Source organism: Chionomys nivalis, chromosome 9 (genome assembly GCF_950005125.1).
Source record: "Chionomys nivalis chromosome 9, mChiNiv1.1, whole genome shotgun sequence".
NCBI lineage: Eukaryota > Metazoa > Chordata > Mammalia > Rodentia > Cricetidae > Chionomys > Chionomys nivalis.
The window spans coordinates 60,912,422-60,928,995 of record NC_080094.1 but is presented as its reverse complement, the minus strand read 5'-3'; the positions used below and the strand labels follow the sequence as shown (position 1 = coordinate 60,928,995).

At 43.0% G+C, this 16,574-nt stretch overlaps 1 protein-coding gene across 4 annotated transcripts in view; it reads left to right on the top strand.

The window, feature by feature from the left end:
• The window catches only part of Fmn1 (formin 1), a 370,006-nt gene that overhangs the window by 336,167 nt on the left and 17,265 nt on the right, over positions 1-16,574 (top strand). For all 4 annotated transcript variants that reach the window (XM_057780542.1, XM_057780541.1, XM_057780543.1 and 1 more), the window contains 2 exons: positions 4,688-4,739; positions 9,370-9,519. In XM_057780542.1, the coding sequence (XP_057636525.1) occupies positions 4,688-4,739; positions 9,370-9,519 (202 nt within the window). The remainder of the gene's footprint in view (positions 1-4,687; positions 4,740-9,369; positions 9,520-16,574) is intronic.

The following is a 16,574-nucleotide window of genomic DNA, read 5'->3' as shown; positions in this document are numbered from 1 at the left end:
CCATAAATGGAACGTGAACACTTGGCTGACAGCACATCTGTTTTCAACATGGTTTCTTGGATATGCTGAGCCCACTGTTGAAACTGCTCAGAAGGAAGGAGGGGGAAAAGATTCCTCTCATCTGGTGGGCTGGGCGCTTTCTCTGAGATGGACAGTGAGACACTGAGATTACAGTTGTTTTTTTGCACAAACCTAACAGCTGTTCTGCAGTCTATTGTTCGAGGAGGATGTTTGACTTTTAAGTCTTATCTAATAAACTCATTTTCCAATGCTGCACTTGCCACACGTAATGATTTCTTCTGGTGAGTAGAGGCAAGGCGGATTGGAAAACATTCTAGAAAGGACTCGCCGTTCTGGATTTATTTCAAAAACACTTGCGATCCATAGGAGGAGCTCAAAAATATCAACGCTAAGAGGAGTTGGTGGAAGCTGATTCCTACCACTATGTTTGACTTTGAGAGGTTCCAGTCTTTGAGGGCAACAACTGGAAATGTAATGCGGACAGAAAAAAGAATTTTTACAATCTCAAGCAACAAATGAGTTGCTGCTTATGGATAAACAAAGAAATTGGTTTCATGATCTGCTGGGAAAGGGGTTTGGTCATTGTTGAAGTAGAATCAAAGCACCTGCCCAGGGGTTGTACCACCTACAGTGGGCTGGGCCCTTCCAAATCAAACAGTCATCAAGAAACTGCGCCACGAGCCGGGCGGTGGTGGCTCACGCCTTTAATCCCAGCACTTGGGAGGCAGAGGCAGGCGGATCTCTGTGAGTTCAAGACCAGCCTGGTCTACAAGAGCTAGTTCCAGGACAGGCTCCAAAACCACAGAGAAACCCTGTCTCGAAAAACCAAAAAAAAAAAAAAAAAAAAAAAAAAAAAAAAAGAAAGAAAGAAAAGAAAAGAAACTGCGCCACGGATATGCCCAATCCAATGGAGGTAATTCTTTCACTGAGGTCCCTCTTCCAAGGTGGCTCTAGTTCATGTCAGGTTGACCAGGTTGACAAAAATGCATCGGCATAGCTATGCATGAACTTGGCACATTTGTAGATGACAATGTAAGACTGCAATGCCAAAAGGTTAGACACCCTTGGACACATGATCTCTTCTAAGAAGTTTAGAAGACCAATTTGATGCTAAGTGAATCGTCTCCTTGTTGGAATGCTGATTCTTCTAAATTGCCTTTATTGTCTTAAAAATTGCCTTTATTCCCTGATTTGGAAATTATATCTAGCTTCCTGCAGGCTTTTAAAGAATGTCTTGAAAACAAGAGCTAGGAGCAAGGTGGGAGGTGCATATTATCTTCCCATATCTCCTGATGCTAACTGGCAGCCCCTCCAAACTTAGTCTCCTCAGAAACCTGTCTACCCTACCCCCACTGGTAATGTCACAATTTAAGTTATGGGAGAAAGAAAACTTAGAAACACTGAAATGCCACTTACTTATGTGACTTTGCCTAGTAAACGTTGAAGTACATTCCATAGATAGATCCAAGGACATTAGTTAAAGTTGTAGGATGAGGGAAAGTTTCACAAGGCTCATTATTATCAACATACTGTGCCCTATGTCTTGAACCTAGTACCAGCATATGGGTATTCCAGCTTTAGCTGTCTAGACTGACTAATTCAGTAACTCACTCATGAAGGCTCCTTTTGTGGGCATCGTCTGTGCTCTGAGTGTCTCCTGCTACCACTTACCAAAAATTGCTTACAGTGTACCCTATCGTGTCAGGTTTAGCTGCCTTTCTTTTCTAACTACAGTGAAAGTTCTGGGGAGAGGCAGCTCTGCTTTCTAGTAGATTCCAAACACCTAAAATAGGCTCTAGCCACATGGAATATAAGAACAAACTCACCTAGCTCACGATGCCAACAGCTATTTCAGGCTGGGTCACATAGGAAGCTATGACCAACAACAATATTATCTTGTCCTTTCTTCTCTCTGAAATGTAGAAGATGCAGTAATAAGTCAAGCACCTCCCATCTCTTGAATAGAGCAGAGCTTTCATATTGACTTGTCATTCACTTACCCACACCAGGGCTTTACCTCCAATACTGAGAAATGAGGGCTCAAATTTAGGAACACTAGGATTCTTACACTTGGCCTAAAATTGCTTTAATTGTTAATGATATTAGAATTTTAGTTTCTGAGTCCATGAATCCAGCCTTTAAACATTTTCTTTCTAAACAATATATTTGAATTTGGCTTAAATGGAGCATTTGGTAACATGAGATGTATCAGTGGCACCATCACAAATATCACTTGTTATAGTGAGATGTGCTAGGCTGGTAGAGAATCCACATCACAGTGCGTTCCTTTCTGTCTGTCCTGAAAAGCCCCTTCACATAGGAAAAATGAAAGCTGCTGGTCCTTATCACTTTCCTTCAGACCCTTTCTCCCACATTCTCCGAGATTCTGTAGAGTTCACTGCCTCTCCCTCACACCTGCTTTGCATTTTCAGGTGTTGTTTCTTTCCACATCACCATATTCGAAGCGGTATTGAAGGTCTTACCTGCTGATCTATTCAGTTTGGATATACTGTTTCTTGTCACTCAATTCATATGTAGTGACAGCTTGCCGTAGTTGTCTTGCTACATCATAGACGTGGCTAACTGGAAACTACCCAGTGCCAGAACAGCATAGGTGCTCCGGGAAGACCACTGAGGCCCAAAGGAATTTTTCCTTCTACTTAGCCATGCATGTAGATTAAAATCATTTGGCATGGAAAAAAAAAAGTCATTGGTTTGTTTCACATTTGAGGGGAGGGGAACTTGGGGCTCAGAGATTCAGGTTATTTCTCAGCATCTGATTGGCAAAGAATCAAAGTAATGTACAGAAATGTCTAGTGGGACTATTGGGGGGTATCATATAGCAAAAGAGGGCCGCAGTACCACTTAGCCCTACTAAAATGATGCACTTATCAAAGCCAGACCATTTCATCTTGTTGCAATTTTATTACTTGAAATATAATGTGCATAGTGATGACATACCACATGATCCCACAATAGTAGCTTACATTTATAATCTAAATATTCCATTGTTTGCTTGGGACAGCCAGTGTCTCTCCCTTTAATTACTTTGTGACCAATATATACACTGATGTCTATAAACTCAATTCCACATTTAGACCTACAGCAGAAAGCAACAAAACTGTGAAGCTACTATTCTCGTGGGGCTTGCATGATGCTGTGGCATTGTAGGCAGATGTGGTATTAAAGGAATAGTGTTGTCTGTTGAGCAGACAGAGGCAATGGGTGGAGAAGGGAAACAAAAAGGTCGAGACCATGAGGGAGAACTTGGGGATGAGAGGTGGCAATGGATGGTCTTCTGCTTGATGAGCCCAATCAGAAAAAGTGATTGAGCTGAGACCTGAGTGCAGTGAGGGTGACAGCCGTATAGAGTCTGGGTGGGTACTCCAGGGAAGAAAATTCGCAGAGGCAAAGAGTCTCAGACACACACACACACACACACACTCAGTGCGCTCCAACCACATCTGACCACACAGAAACGAATATGGGAAAGAAAGGGTAATGTCTCCAAGTAGCCAGGGTTTCCTAGAACATTATGAACACTTTAGAAGTTATGTCAAGTATGATACCAGGGAGGGGTGCAGCTTGAACTGCCATTTCTAAAGGAGTGACAGAGAAAATGAGGATGAGGTGTTAATAAATGCTGTCATGTTGTGGAAGGAGCATGCATTGTGTGCTAAGCCCTATGCCTGCATTATCTCCTTTAACCTTGACAGTAATTACTGTGGTTGTTCCTGGAGGACAGATGAGGTAATGATTAAGCATTTGGTCATGAATAATTTCTCCATAGTCACACACAAAGATAGTAAGTGGCAGACCCAAGTTTTATACAATGCTGATATTGTAAATCCTTTAATAGCTGTCATGGAGTATCTCAATAGAGATCGTTCATTATGATTGACATTTTGTTCCTTCATTTAAAGTCATCTCAGGTCTCCCATAGATTATATGATTACACTGCAGTCTACTTATTTTCTGGGTAGTTTAAAAGTATGAGTATTACTTTCATACATAATGATATTATCTTGAAAGTGGAAAATTTTGTAAAGTACTCAGAATGAAATCGTATTAAATAATTCCAAAGCACAGGCTCTTCATCTGTAAATTCAGAATCATATCTTGGTGTCATTAACTTCCGTAGTGACCTTATGTATTTCCTTGCCAATGCGTTTACAAAATGTTGATCTGAGCCCAACATCCATAGGTTTTCCCCAGACTGACAAGGAACTTGTCAACGGGAGGGAGATTGCGCAAGGATTCTTGTGCTTGCTCTTGAACCCCAGCAGAGTTGCGGCAGACACTACTGTATTATGTTTGGGGATGAGAGAGAAGAGAATGGGCATATGGTAAGGGTGATGGGGAGGCCAACTATAGCTCCAGCAACCACATCTATCAGAATGTTTCCAAATGGTGTATTTTTCCAGGTATAATTGTTATCATTTCCTCTCACTCTCAAGGGTGTTCCAGACAAAGCAGAGTCATTTGACTGTGGCTAGCTCTAGCCATGCTCAAGAAGGCGATGTCTCTGAATATGATCTCCAGGCATGTGACTCGAATGCACTCTTGAGTTCCTATAATAATGAATGGGTGTGATCAAAGCTATATGATTACACAAGGGATAAATATGTAAGAAAATAGTTTAATCATAATTATTTTTCTTCCACAGCCAAAAAAGAGCACAAAATGGAAGAAAGCCATTTGGAGAATGCACAAAAAAGGTAAGTGGCTCTGATGTGGACTCAATTCTTTCTGGCTAGACATCCTTTACTTTTATTATTGTAAGGAATGTTCCCAATGCTGCACAACCATCTTCTCTAGACTTCCATCTAAAACTCTGCAACCACAAAGCACTATCTCCTCATCCTATTCTTTCCTTCCCAAGGCCTGGGCAGCATCGCTCTGCTTCCTCCCTCCTTGTAGAGTCTTGTGCCATTTGACCATTTATGACTAACTGATCTCACCTACATTGTGTTGAACAATCAACCCTTTGATCCTGTCTGTTGACACATCTATGAACAGTGAGCCGAAGTGATACCTCTCCCATCACATAGGTCACGATCCTGCCTCATCTGCTTGCCTCTCCTTCCTGCTCTGGTCCTACACTACCTCACTGAAGTTAGGAAGAGAGTTGACTTTCTTTACATCATAACTAGATTAGACCACTTCAATAAATAGCTCCGAGATTAACTTCAGTTTCTTTGCTCAGATAGGAGAGGGTTTTATAGACAAGGGACGGGTAGAAAATGGTATTGCCTTCTGTGCACAAAAACTCCCTCAGAAGTCAGAAAAGACTCTAGGGTTCTTCCTTCGAGCCTAGCCCCACTTTCTGACTCCTGCTTCTCTAAGTAGACCCCAGAGGGCAGCCATCACCTCACCTGGTGAAACCCAGAATCTGTCCATTCCAATCCCCGGGGGAAGGTTCTCTTTGTTAGTTCACCAATCGTCACTCGGTGGTACCTCCCTTTTAGAAGGTAGGATATGGAGTCCTTCAGGAGAGAGGACTGAGACACATTGAACAGTTAAATATTCTAAAACTTCCAGATAATTAAATGAGGTAACAGGGGAAGGAAGTAGCATCTCAGGAAATAAAAATAACTTTACAAAATAGATGAGAAGAAATTCCTAGTTGTGAATGTAAGAACACATCAACTAGGGATGAGTCCTTGTCCTTAACTCTAGCCACAGTTCTGAAAACCCAGAGACAGGTGCCAGCGTTTAGTCCTGCTTCCTGCTGTGATCTGCCAACAAAATTAAGATACTGATGAAAGCAAAATGAAGGCAGTCTTGTAGCTTTCTAAGTGCAGACATGTTCTTGACTCATGAGCATCGTCCTATCATGATAATTGCTGAAAACTAAGACAATTACACGGTTGTGCTTTTAGATTTTTGGCTCTCCTCGATTGGACTGATCCCTGCATTACGCTTTCTTTCCTTGTTGTGTAAAATTAGTGTCAGAGACCTTCAGAGAGGAGGCTATCAACAAGGGCAGGCTGGGAGCAGGCCAGGCAGCAATTCGGCTTCCTGGTGTACGTCAAGTTTCTAATCCCTTTTCAAGACTTTTGCTGAAGGGCGGGGGGGGGGGGGCACCTCCGAGAGGCCCGGGCTGCTGTGTATTAGGCATGCTAAGAGGAGCCATAACTTCTGGCTGTCAGCATTTTCCGTGACTTTGCGGCGAAGGTAGTGTACTTTTCATGTCATCCTTGAAATATGTTAGGTCTCATCTTTAATGTAGAAACCACGGTTGTTTGCTTGCTCTCTTTAAGGAGGCTGTGGTCAGTGTTGCAACATTCGTGTGAGCCTTAGTAAATTCTTAGGTTTTATTCTCAAGAGAAACAATTTACTCTGAGGCCAAGGGATATTTGCTTTTCCTAAGCAGTTTCTGAAGGCACGCATGAGAAAACAGCAAGGGGATGTGTTCCGCTCTGGCATCTCCACACTAAGTGTAGAGCAGTTTCCATAGCTCTGGGTTCTTTGATAGAATCATCATCTGTACTTAAAAAAAAAAAAAAAAAGGTTTGACCAGATTAAAAGGATGTGGAGTAGACAAGGAAGTGTAACAGGAGAGAATCGGGGACGGGAGTAAAGTAAGATGAAATGCGTTGATAGAAAACAAAACATATGATTGGAAATTTTCTTTTTCTTTTCTTTTTTTTTTTTCAAGTGCAATGCTATTTGGCAGTTGTGTGGTGAGAATTGGACATTTAAAAAAGTACGGCATCCTTTGTCGGCGGTCTGTCCGAGAAAATTGCCCCGGCAATTAAATATCAATGATTTTGTTGCCCAAATTTCAAGTTTCTGGTACAATGTTCTGTGAACCAAAACTGAATTTTCATGACGAACATTTTGACTGGGTAGGGCATTAGTCTGGACCTTATCAGACAGTGGTGGGTTCAGAGTGTAGCTCTGAGCTTTTTCTTAAATAGAAGGAGAGCATTGCAGTCAAATGAGGTGCCTCCTCTGGGCGACAGTGTCTGTCAGCGTCACAGGGCTTTCATCAGAGCATGCCCGGAACTATACGTGGTTCTTCTGAGCAGAGTCACTTGCTGCCTACATTCCCCAGAACACTTAGGGAAAACGTGCTGAAATGCAGCAACCCCTCTGACAGAGGCGAGCAGGGCATCCCAACCCCCCCCCACCACCACCACCACACGCATGCATGCACACAGGCAGAGAGAGGCTGTGAGGACAGAGTTGGAGAGAGAGAACCTGCCCCCAACCCACTGACATGTCTGGGGTAGACGTCAGAAGCACTGTCACTTCTGACTCTGCAACAATGTCTAGTGTGCCCCAGTGTGGACTCAGGTAATGCGGAGATGTTGTAGTGATGGCAGAATCGTGGCAGGTGGTCATGCGTGTCCATCACTGCACCCTGCTGTGGAATAGGAAGCTAATGAGTTCCTCTGAATACAAGGTGAACAGTTTTCTCTCCTGTGTCAGCGTTATGTACAAATCTGTGTCTGGATAGAAAGTGTATATAAGGGAAGAGGGAAAATGATGTTGTGTCCTCCTGGGGTGATCTGTGTGTGACGCATGAGTCTGAAGGACAAAGGGGAGGAAGTGACTGTCTTGTTTGGTAATTGCCTGCATCAGTGCCCATGAGCAACCAAAGGTGAGAGCAAGACACGCAACTCACAGGGAGTTGGGAACCTAAATAGAGACCCAGCTCTGCCAGCGGATGAGGTAATTCAGTTTTCCCAGACCTGTTGTGTCTCTGAAGAATGAGACTATTGGAAATGTTAACCTGCCCTGTCCCTCTAGTTCTAAACCCAATAGCTCAGTAGGAAATCCACAGCCTGCCTCTACTGGTTGTATAATTCTCTACATACCCTCATATTGCAATGTGAATTCCATGTTGAATGAAGTAAAGGTATATGATGTGAGTCACCCATCTGGTTTTATCAGTATTTTGACAGCTGTAGATATAGGTGTTGTGTCTGGGGTAAGAGTCGACTGCGCTACTTTCTTTGATTACCGGTTTTGATGTGTGTTTGGAATTATCAGATAGTCCCCTCAGAGATTACTGCCATCATTGCCTTTCTCCACTTACACACTTCTAGCCTTTTAATAACTAGGGGCCGAATTCCCTGGCCAGTAGTTTTAATTTGCATTAAAAACAGATTTGTTATTTACAGAAGCACACAGAATTTATGAGAATTGGAGCCGCAGCTCCAGCTTGGATCTCACCTAATCGCAGCCATGGAATCAATTAACAGTTCATCTGTGAAATGTGATAAAATCTTATGAGATACATATTGCCCAATAACCGAGAAGGAGATGAAAGTATGCTCCGTAATAGTGGCAGGGCTTCGGGGTTTTTACAATCGCCACCGAATAGAGTCCCATTAGAAACTCAGTATTCAGGATGGCCACAAAAAAAACACCATGCCCGAACAGATGATAGAGCATTGAGTAATAAACCTGGCTGGCCATTCCTGCTTTGATGAGTTTCCAGCACCCTTGAAAGGGGGCTGTTTAAGAGTTCTTGCTCTTGGCAAATGAGCCTGTGAAGCTTGGGGTGGGTAAGGGCAAGGGGGGGGACTGAGTTCAGAGCTATAAATTGCTGCAAAGCTAGTGCCTCCATGAAGGGCTGCTTGGGAGGCCCAGTTAGGCTAGTGGGCAGGGTGCCTTCACGGGGCAGGGCACAGCATTATCTAAGAGTCTACCTTAGAAAAGCCAGAATGCCTTTCTAGCCTGATTGGAGTTGTTTTTTTTTTTTGTTGTTGTTGTTGTTGTTTGTTTGTTTGTTTTTTATCTAACCTTTGCTAGACTCACAATTATGTCTCGTTTTGGATGTTGACGGTTTATATTCTTGTATCATGGTCAAGGTTTAAAATGAAGCTCTTTTAAAGGCCATATAGCATAAATTTCTTAATTCTACCCTTGAGAAAGTGAGAGTGAGATGCCAAGTGATGGTGCCAAGACCCAGAGCATGCCAGAGGACAGAGAGGACAGAAGCGTTCCGATTTTCCGGGTTTCCAATTGGCCATCTGACTGACTGTTACTGGAGCAGTCAATATGTCCTAGTCTGACATGTAGTCATCGAGCAGAGGGAAAATAGACATGAACTTCAGATGAGGAACAGACAGAAGTCATGTAACCCCTGGAACTGTGCTGTTCCTCAGTTCACACAAATAAGACATACTTAGTAGTTTTCCCAATCACGGTGACAACTGGTAGGTCTACACAGGCTTCCTGGGGTTTAGAGTACTCTCCAGTAACTACAAACCCTGACTCCTGTCTTCGGGAATGGTCATGTGGGAAACTTCCCAGTGTCCCTTCTCATCACCCTGATGGGTTTTGGCATTGACAGTTCCTGACCCCCTCCATGTTCTCCCCTACCTCCTGCAGCTTTGAAGCAACAGTGGACTATTTTGGAATGAAACCAAAGACTGGAGAGAAGGAGATCACCCCCAGCTATGTGTTTATGGTGTGGTTTGAGTTCTGCAGCGACTTCAAGACAATTTGGAAACGTGAGAGTAAGAACATATCGAAAGAAAGGTAAGGTCGGGTGAGGTGTGAATGCCCCCCCTCAGCAGTTCGCCTTTTCAAGCCTTCTGAAGCGTGCCTGTTTCCCATGTGTCAGTGTTCTTTCTTTTGCATCAAGTCGACATCCAAGAAGGATTCTTGCCTCTGGGTTCCCAGAGAAACTCAGGGAAAGCTTGCTGCCCCCATGGGTGAGATACGCTCACATGATCTGATAAACTCTGTTCTCTTAACCCCTTCCAATTACTAGCAAGTAAATGAGAGGCGAGTTGTGCTAATGTGCAACAGATTGCTTCTCTGTGTGTTTTCACATTGGCCCAAGCTAAATGAGGCCGCTTTGCTGTGGCAGACAGTACAGACAAATAAAAGTGAATGCGTTTCCCATTAATATACTGCATTCGCATCAAAGGGAAATATCCCCAGCTCAGGCCACACTTCACACAGTGTTGAAGCCCCACGCTGGATTTACAGCGTCACTTCTGACTCCCCGTATCCTGCTGAGGACATCAAACTGTGTGCCGCTCGGCCTCCTTGCAACCTCTTGATTTTATTAGTTGGGAGTGAAAGAAAAAAAAAATCAGCTCTGAACATAGGCACTGTGTGTGTTAGCAGGGGGGTGGGAGGGAGGGAGAGAGAGAGACTGAGACTTTAGCACTGTTTATCAGAAAGGTCCATACCCATAATCCCAGTCTGTGAGGCCACCGCAAGAGGATTGCGAGTTCTGAGGGAAGCCTGGGTTGCTATGGCGATGCCATCTGAGAAAGAAATGTTCAGTGTGTAAAAGCTGAGAACTCACGGTGATGATAAAGCGAGGCCGAGATGAACCTACAACACAGCAGGGTCGTATTGTTGGTGCATAACTGCACTTCACCGTGAGTGTGGAGGATTCTGGGTGACTCCAGAGTCGTTTCCAGCATTGCCCCGGACAGGTACTCCAGCCAGGTCATCATCCTACGTATACACTGAACGTACGAGGAAGTCTTAAATATGAACAATTAGGGATCAAGAATGTAAAAACTTAAGAGGCGATTTTGAGAAAGTAGCTTGTTGGTCATATTATGAAAAAAATCCTGAAAAATGTCCCCAAATCTGCATTCTCACCCCAGGTATCGTAACTAAATTAACTTCCAGGGAATAGTCTTGCTGAGACTAGAAGAGTGCAGTTCCTCTTCCCAATCTGATGGTGACTTCTGCTTCATTGCCGGGTCACTCCATCTCCGCAGCCTCACCGGACTGCCGAGCCCCTGGCAGGGAGTTCTGAACATGCAGCCTTTGCTTAGGGATTTTATACTCGGATTTTGAGTGTACTTCTTCATGAATTATCTCCGAAGCCTTAAAATGGTCCAAAAGCAAACAAACAAAAACTCAGAAGGGTAACTAATTGGTTTTTGTTTTAACAGATCAATAGAAATCTCGAAATGTATTCTGAATTAAAACACACCCTGCCCCCACAGTCACAGAAACCAGACCAGACTATCTGTGGTTCTGCTGTGGTGGTGTCCGCTCGCTCATCCTTCTGAGTGACTTTTTCTCTGGTTCCCAGCAAGGGCATTGGCAGCATTGTTTCCTGGGTACAGCTGGGGAATTGCTTGCTTCACACTCTGTAAACCAGCACCTCCCCAGGGTCATGACTTGCCAGGAGCCTCCCCTGATCTTTTAGCAGTTTCCGGGGTCTCTTCATTGCAGCCATGCTCTGAAGAGATGGATCACCAGCAAAGTGTCAGCCTAAAGCATCTCTGAACTTTAAGAATGGTTCGGGAAAGATTTTTGGAAGCAACACGCTTAGAAAACTCTACCATTAAAGACATTTTAGCCTGTCCATTCAAGGAATTAAAATAATTGTTTAGGATTTTCTTATGAAGGCTCTTTAAAAACAATTTTTTTTTCTTCATGATAAGGAGTTTAGCTTTAAGGCTCTTAAATGATATATTCATTAGTATAGAATAAGCTGATTAACTTGCTATAATGAAATTGAAGTAATTTGATTGCTTTGTTGACACTTACTTATTTAATGTTATTTGATATTATATTTTTGATTACAGTTTTCCCAGAAACAAATTAAATCTCTGTAGCACGAAATGCTACGAGGCAATATAACATCACTCACAAGAATTGTTCAAAGGCACTCTTAAAAAACAAAATCCATAGCCAAATGAAAGCTTGATATCATGTAACTATTTGGGGGAAGAATTGTGGTTTGGGAATCTCATCACAAGAAATTGAGATCACTTGATTTTTTAAATGTGTTTGAAGGCCAGCTGAAATCCAAGAAGTTACTGGAAAAGACTAATCAATAATAGTATTTTCAAAGAGAAAGACCCGAAGGTAAATGTCGTTTAGACCCTGCTTCCACATGAAATGAGTGTGACTATTTTAAGTCACCAGAGGTTAATTTTAGGTAACAGAATATTTACTTATTTTTCTGCTTAGTGTGGTTTTCATGAATATGCATTAGGCTAATACAACATTGAGACCCATGTGCCTTCATAGCAAGCTAGCAACTCCCCCTTGTAAAGCTAGAGCACTCTCTAAATGTTGTATTAAAACGCCCGATGTTGCTATGTCCTTAAACTAGTAAACCCTGTGGTTAAGAGTGGAGAGGGAGGATGCCCTGTGGACATGGTTTGTCCTCATATTAACTGTGTCATTAGAAAAGCAATTTACTACATAGTAATGTATCAGTGGCTTTAATTTTTCTTTGACATTTAAGCCAGTGTTAGGCAAAAGAGCACGTTTCCATGTCTAAGCACAAATCCAGAAGGTTCCTTCTCTATCATTGCGTGACCCCCAATGGTGATGCTTATCCCACAGTGAAGGCTACTGATGTCTTCTTCTGTTTCTTCGAACAACGGACAGTGCTCAGTAGTACAAAAGGGACCTCTAGATGGAGGTTAGATCTCAAAATCTTTCCCCTTCACTCCGCCATTAATTCACAAAGACTCGCCTGCCTCTGCCTCCCGAGTGCTGGGATTAAAGGCATGTGCTACCACCACCTGGCTGTATCTGCATCTCTTAACATTTGAAACACTTCCTGGATTCTTGATACACACCTTTTTCTATCCATAAAATCCAAATATTATCCAATCACACGCGTAACAACTGCAAGAACCTAACATTTTGACGACTACTTCTATATTCCGTTCTCCTCTCATTTTCTGCATTTTTTTGTTTTTCTGTCCCATGGGATCCTTGCTTCTAAAACATTTCACCAGCTAGGATATCTTCAGACATTTCCCACGTATGCCCACTCATGCACACAAGCCACACAGTGAGCTATGAATTAGGAAAAGGTGAAGATGGCCCAGGGGAGCCAGGACTCCAGGAATGAAGTCCCTGCAAATGCTTCACCCTGAGCCAAGGCAAACTTTAAAAGTGCCACTTAAAAAACCCACGACGGGCCAGAAAGGAGTGAACATGAAGTTTTATAAACTTTATGGGCAATGCAAATAAGAAATTTCATTTTGTGCATAGCTGTAATTTACATCTTGGGAGAACAGGGAATTACTCATTTTGCTTTCTTAGTTCCAGCTGAAGACCAGGAGGATTTTGTTTTGCATATATACCATGAAGCTATTGTGATTAATTATGCAGCTACCACGGGTCGGACAGCAGATAGAGCCAGGCTGGGTTAGGGGATCTCAAAGGCTGTTCTCAGAGCTCTCCATTGGTTATGTTGCTGCAGGACGAAGGACTTAACAAGCTCATCCCTCCACCCCTTAAGTCCACTGATTAGAGTACAGTGCTGCAAGAATCCGTATTTTTACATGGTCGAGTTTTCCCTGCAAAAAGCTCAGTTAATTTATTTATTTATTTATTCATTTATTTATTTATTTTTGCTCCTTCCTGACATACATACATACATAACCATTCCAGTGACTTATAAGAAGTCAACTCTCTTCTCCCTAGCTGTCCACTATATAAGGTTATATTCACCTGGCCACTAAAATGCTTCAGGATTTGAAGGAATCCCTTTAAAATGCAAATAATCAACCCCTAGTTATTTGACAACGCTTTAAATTTCCCTGTCATAGTTGAAAACAGTTATGGAAGTCCACAAACAGTAAGAGCCTTCCTGGACCTAATTAAAGCACAGGATTGTCATAAGCGCAGAAAGGAAAAATCCCCTTGCCTTACCTGCAATAAACTTAAATCTACTCCTGCAAAATTAAAACTATGTCCTTCAGGTTCGATAGATAGCTCATCCATTAAGGCTAAGGTTCACATCTGAAAGGATGGGTTTGCCATGAGTAAGGGCTAGACTAAAACCATGATGAGGGTCATAAGACTGTGGATTTCTAAGAGAGAAAGAGAGAGTGAGCAAGTGTTGGTGTGTGTGTGCACATGAGTGCATGTACAGTGCCCATGGAGCCAGAAGAGAGCATTGGATCCCCTGGAACTGGAGTTACAGGGGTTTACGAACATCCCATGTGGGAGGTGGGAACTGAACTTGTGACCTGCAGAGGAACAGCAAGTGCTCTTAACTGCTGAGCCATCACTGACTTTTTTTTTTTTTTTAAGACCATCTTCTGGCCTTTTTTCACCTGGGTACCATTAGATCATTTCTTCCACTTTCCAGCTTTGAGAGTTCACTCTTCATTTCTTTCCCACTGTCACCTTCTACATCTCAGTAAGGATAAAGTTCTCACTCCCATAACAAAAACCAAAATAACTGTTCCTTAAAGAAAACAATGTATTTTTCCCCTTGCACAGCAACGTGGATGTAAAGAGTTTTACGACTGGGGACCTGGTTTCCTTCCTTTTGTAGCTGTCATTTTTAAGAGCTGGTCCTTATTACCAAAATTGACAATGACTCATATTGTGCCCACCTTCACCACTTTCATAGGTAGGGGAGGATGTACCTTGTAATGTCTGTTGTATAAGATGGACGGTGCATATCTCTGTTTCATTCTTAGCGATTAGGTAGAACTGAGTCTCGTGGACAAATACAAGGCAGACCAAGAAATGCAGGCTCAGCTGGGAGCCTTGTACCCAGCTAAAGCCCCATGGGTTCTGTTACTAGAGGAGTCGGGAAAATTGTATGATGATGCAATTGGCAGACTTGGTCACATTTCCCACTCGTGGAATCCATGATTAACTTCACCGTTGCTGCTTTTTGACAATAGCACTTTCTCTCTCTCTCTCTCCCTCTCCTTCTCCCCCCATCTGTCTGTGTGTGTGTGTGTGTATGTGTGTGTGTGTCTATCGGTCTCTCACACATATGTATGCTCACATACACACACCCATGCACACAGACACACACGCACACATGCACAGACACACACAGAGAGACCTCTCTGCTCTCAAAGTACACAGGGTCTCCTTTTTTCTTTTAATCTTAAGCATGAAGGCTTCACAAGTCTCAGGTGTCTGTGCCCCGCCTCGTTTACGCATCCTCCGTCTGTGCTAGCCCCAGCTACATACAGTTTTGCCCTCCACCCCAGCCTTGTCCTCCTGGGTCTTCCTGCAGAACAGACATGTTTTCTAAGGCTGAGGCCTGAGTCTCCCATTGCACAGTCAAGAGGCTGTCCAGCCTTCCTCTGCAAGTCAGTCTGTCCCTTCTCAGTTGAGGCACAGCCCCTCAGAGCTTCCTCAGTTTCCAGTCACAGCAGTGTCCTTGTCTTGACAACCAAGAACGAGCTGAAAACTTGGTTGATCGTCACTCTCCCAAGACAGCTTCTCTTACTGATCCTTTCCAGTTTTGCCTCCTCAGTGGTTACTGGCCTTCAGGTCAAATCCACAAAAGCTCTTCCCCAAATCAGAAACTCACCATCCCATTCCCAATTGGTCTCCACCCACAGGGTTTCTCTCTTCTCCCTGGCATCCTTAGCATTCCATTCAGTTAGCTTTCACCATAGTCTGTTTCCCCGTTGCTGCTGAAATAATGGGAGTTAACCATAGCTGGTGCATTAACTTTGTGGGTCCTTATAACCCTGCAAAAAAAAAGGGTTTGGTTTTGCTTTGTTATTAAAGAAACACGGGGTAGTAAATGAATCACCAACATCACAGTTTCTCTAATAACCAGTAGAATGAGGAATAAAACCCTAGAACCTGACGGCCCCTTTTTCCGCAGCCTCCTCCCTCTGCACCTACTCTAATGACCCCTAACATTTTCTCACAGTTATGCTTTCTGGCCAACCAAAGCATAGTCATCTTTCAAAACCAGCTCTTTTAGAACTCCTCTGTGATTTTCCTAACTAGGTAGAATTGTATTTTCCTCTGCTCTGTAATGGTGTGTCCTTCTTACTCTATTAGTCAGAGTTCTCTAGAGAAGCAGAACTGATAGGGTACATGCTTACATACATACATACATACATACATACATACATACATACATACATACATATAAATGGGATTATTAGAGTATCTTATGGCCCTACTATGACCACAATGGCTGTCTCCCCATGGGAAGTCCCAATATCCAGTAGTTGTTCAGTCCATGAGGCTGGGTGTCTCAAGTGGTCTTCGAAAAATTCGGCTCTAATATCATTGCAAGAGTGAACTTGCTGATGATTGAGTAGGCAAAGAGCAAGCGCTTCCTTCTCCCTTTTCTTTTATATTGAGTGCCACGAGAAGGTGTGGCCCAGACCTAAGGTATATCTTTATACTTCAGAAGATCTGGATTTAGGTGGGTCTTCCTACCTCAGATGTTTCGATCAAGAAAAACTCCTCACAGGTGTACACAGCAGCCTAGGTTTTGGTTAATTTCTATTAAGCTGATGAACAAGAATAGTCATTACAGCATCCTTTAGCATTTAATCCATAGTAACTTAATATTTACCAGCTTATGCCCCCCCCCAACTTCCAAGACATAATCCTGTTCTCTATTGTGCCTTTGGTGGCTATTTCCTAGCACTGAGCCCAATATATGTTTATCTGCATGGGAAGGGCCTCATAGTACTGTCAAATGTCATTAAGTGGGTGTTAGGATTCCTTGTGATTGTGGAGGAAAAAAATGATCTTAGGAAAATGTGAAATAGAGGGCTTTGGGAATATCACTAGTCTCCCAAAAAGACCTCCTTCAGTAGGGTCAAAGGGGAAACAAGCCAGTTGGGGATGAGTGGCTTGCTAAC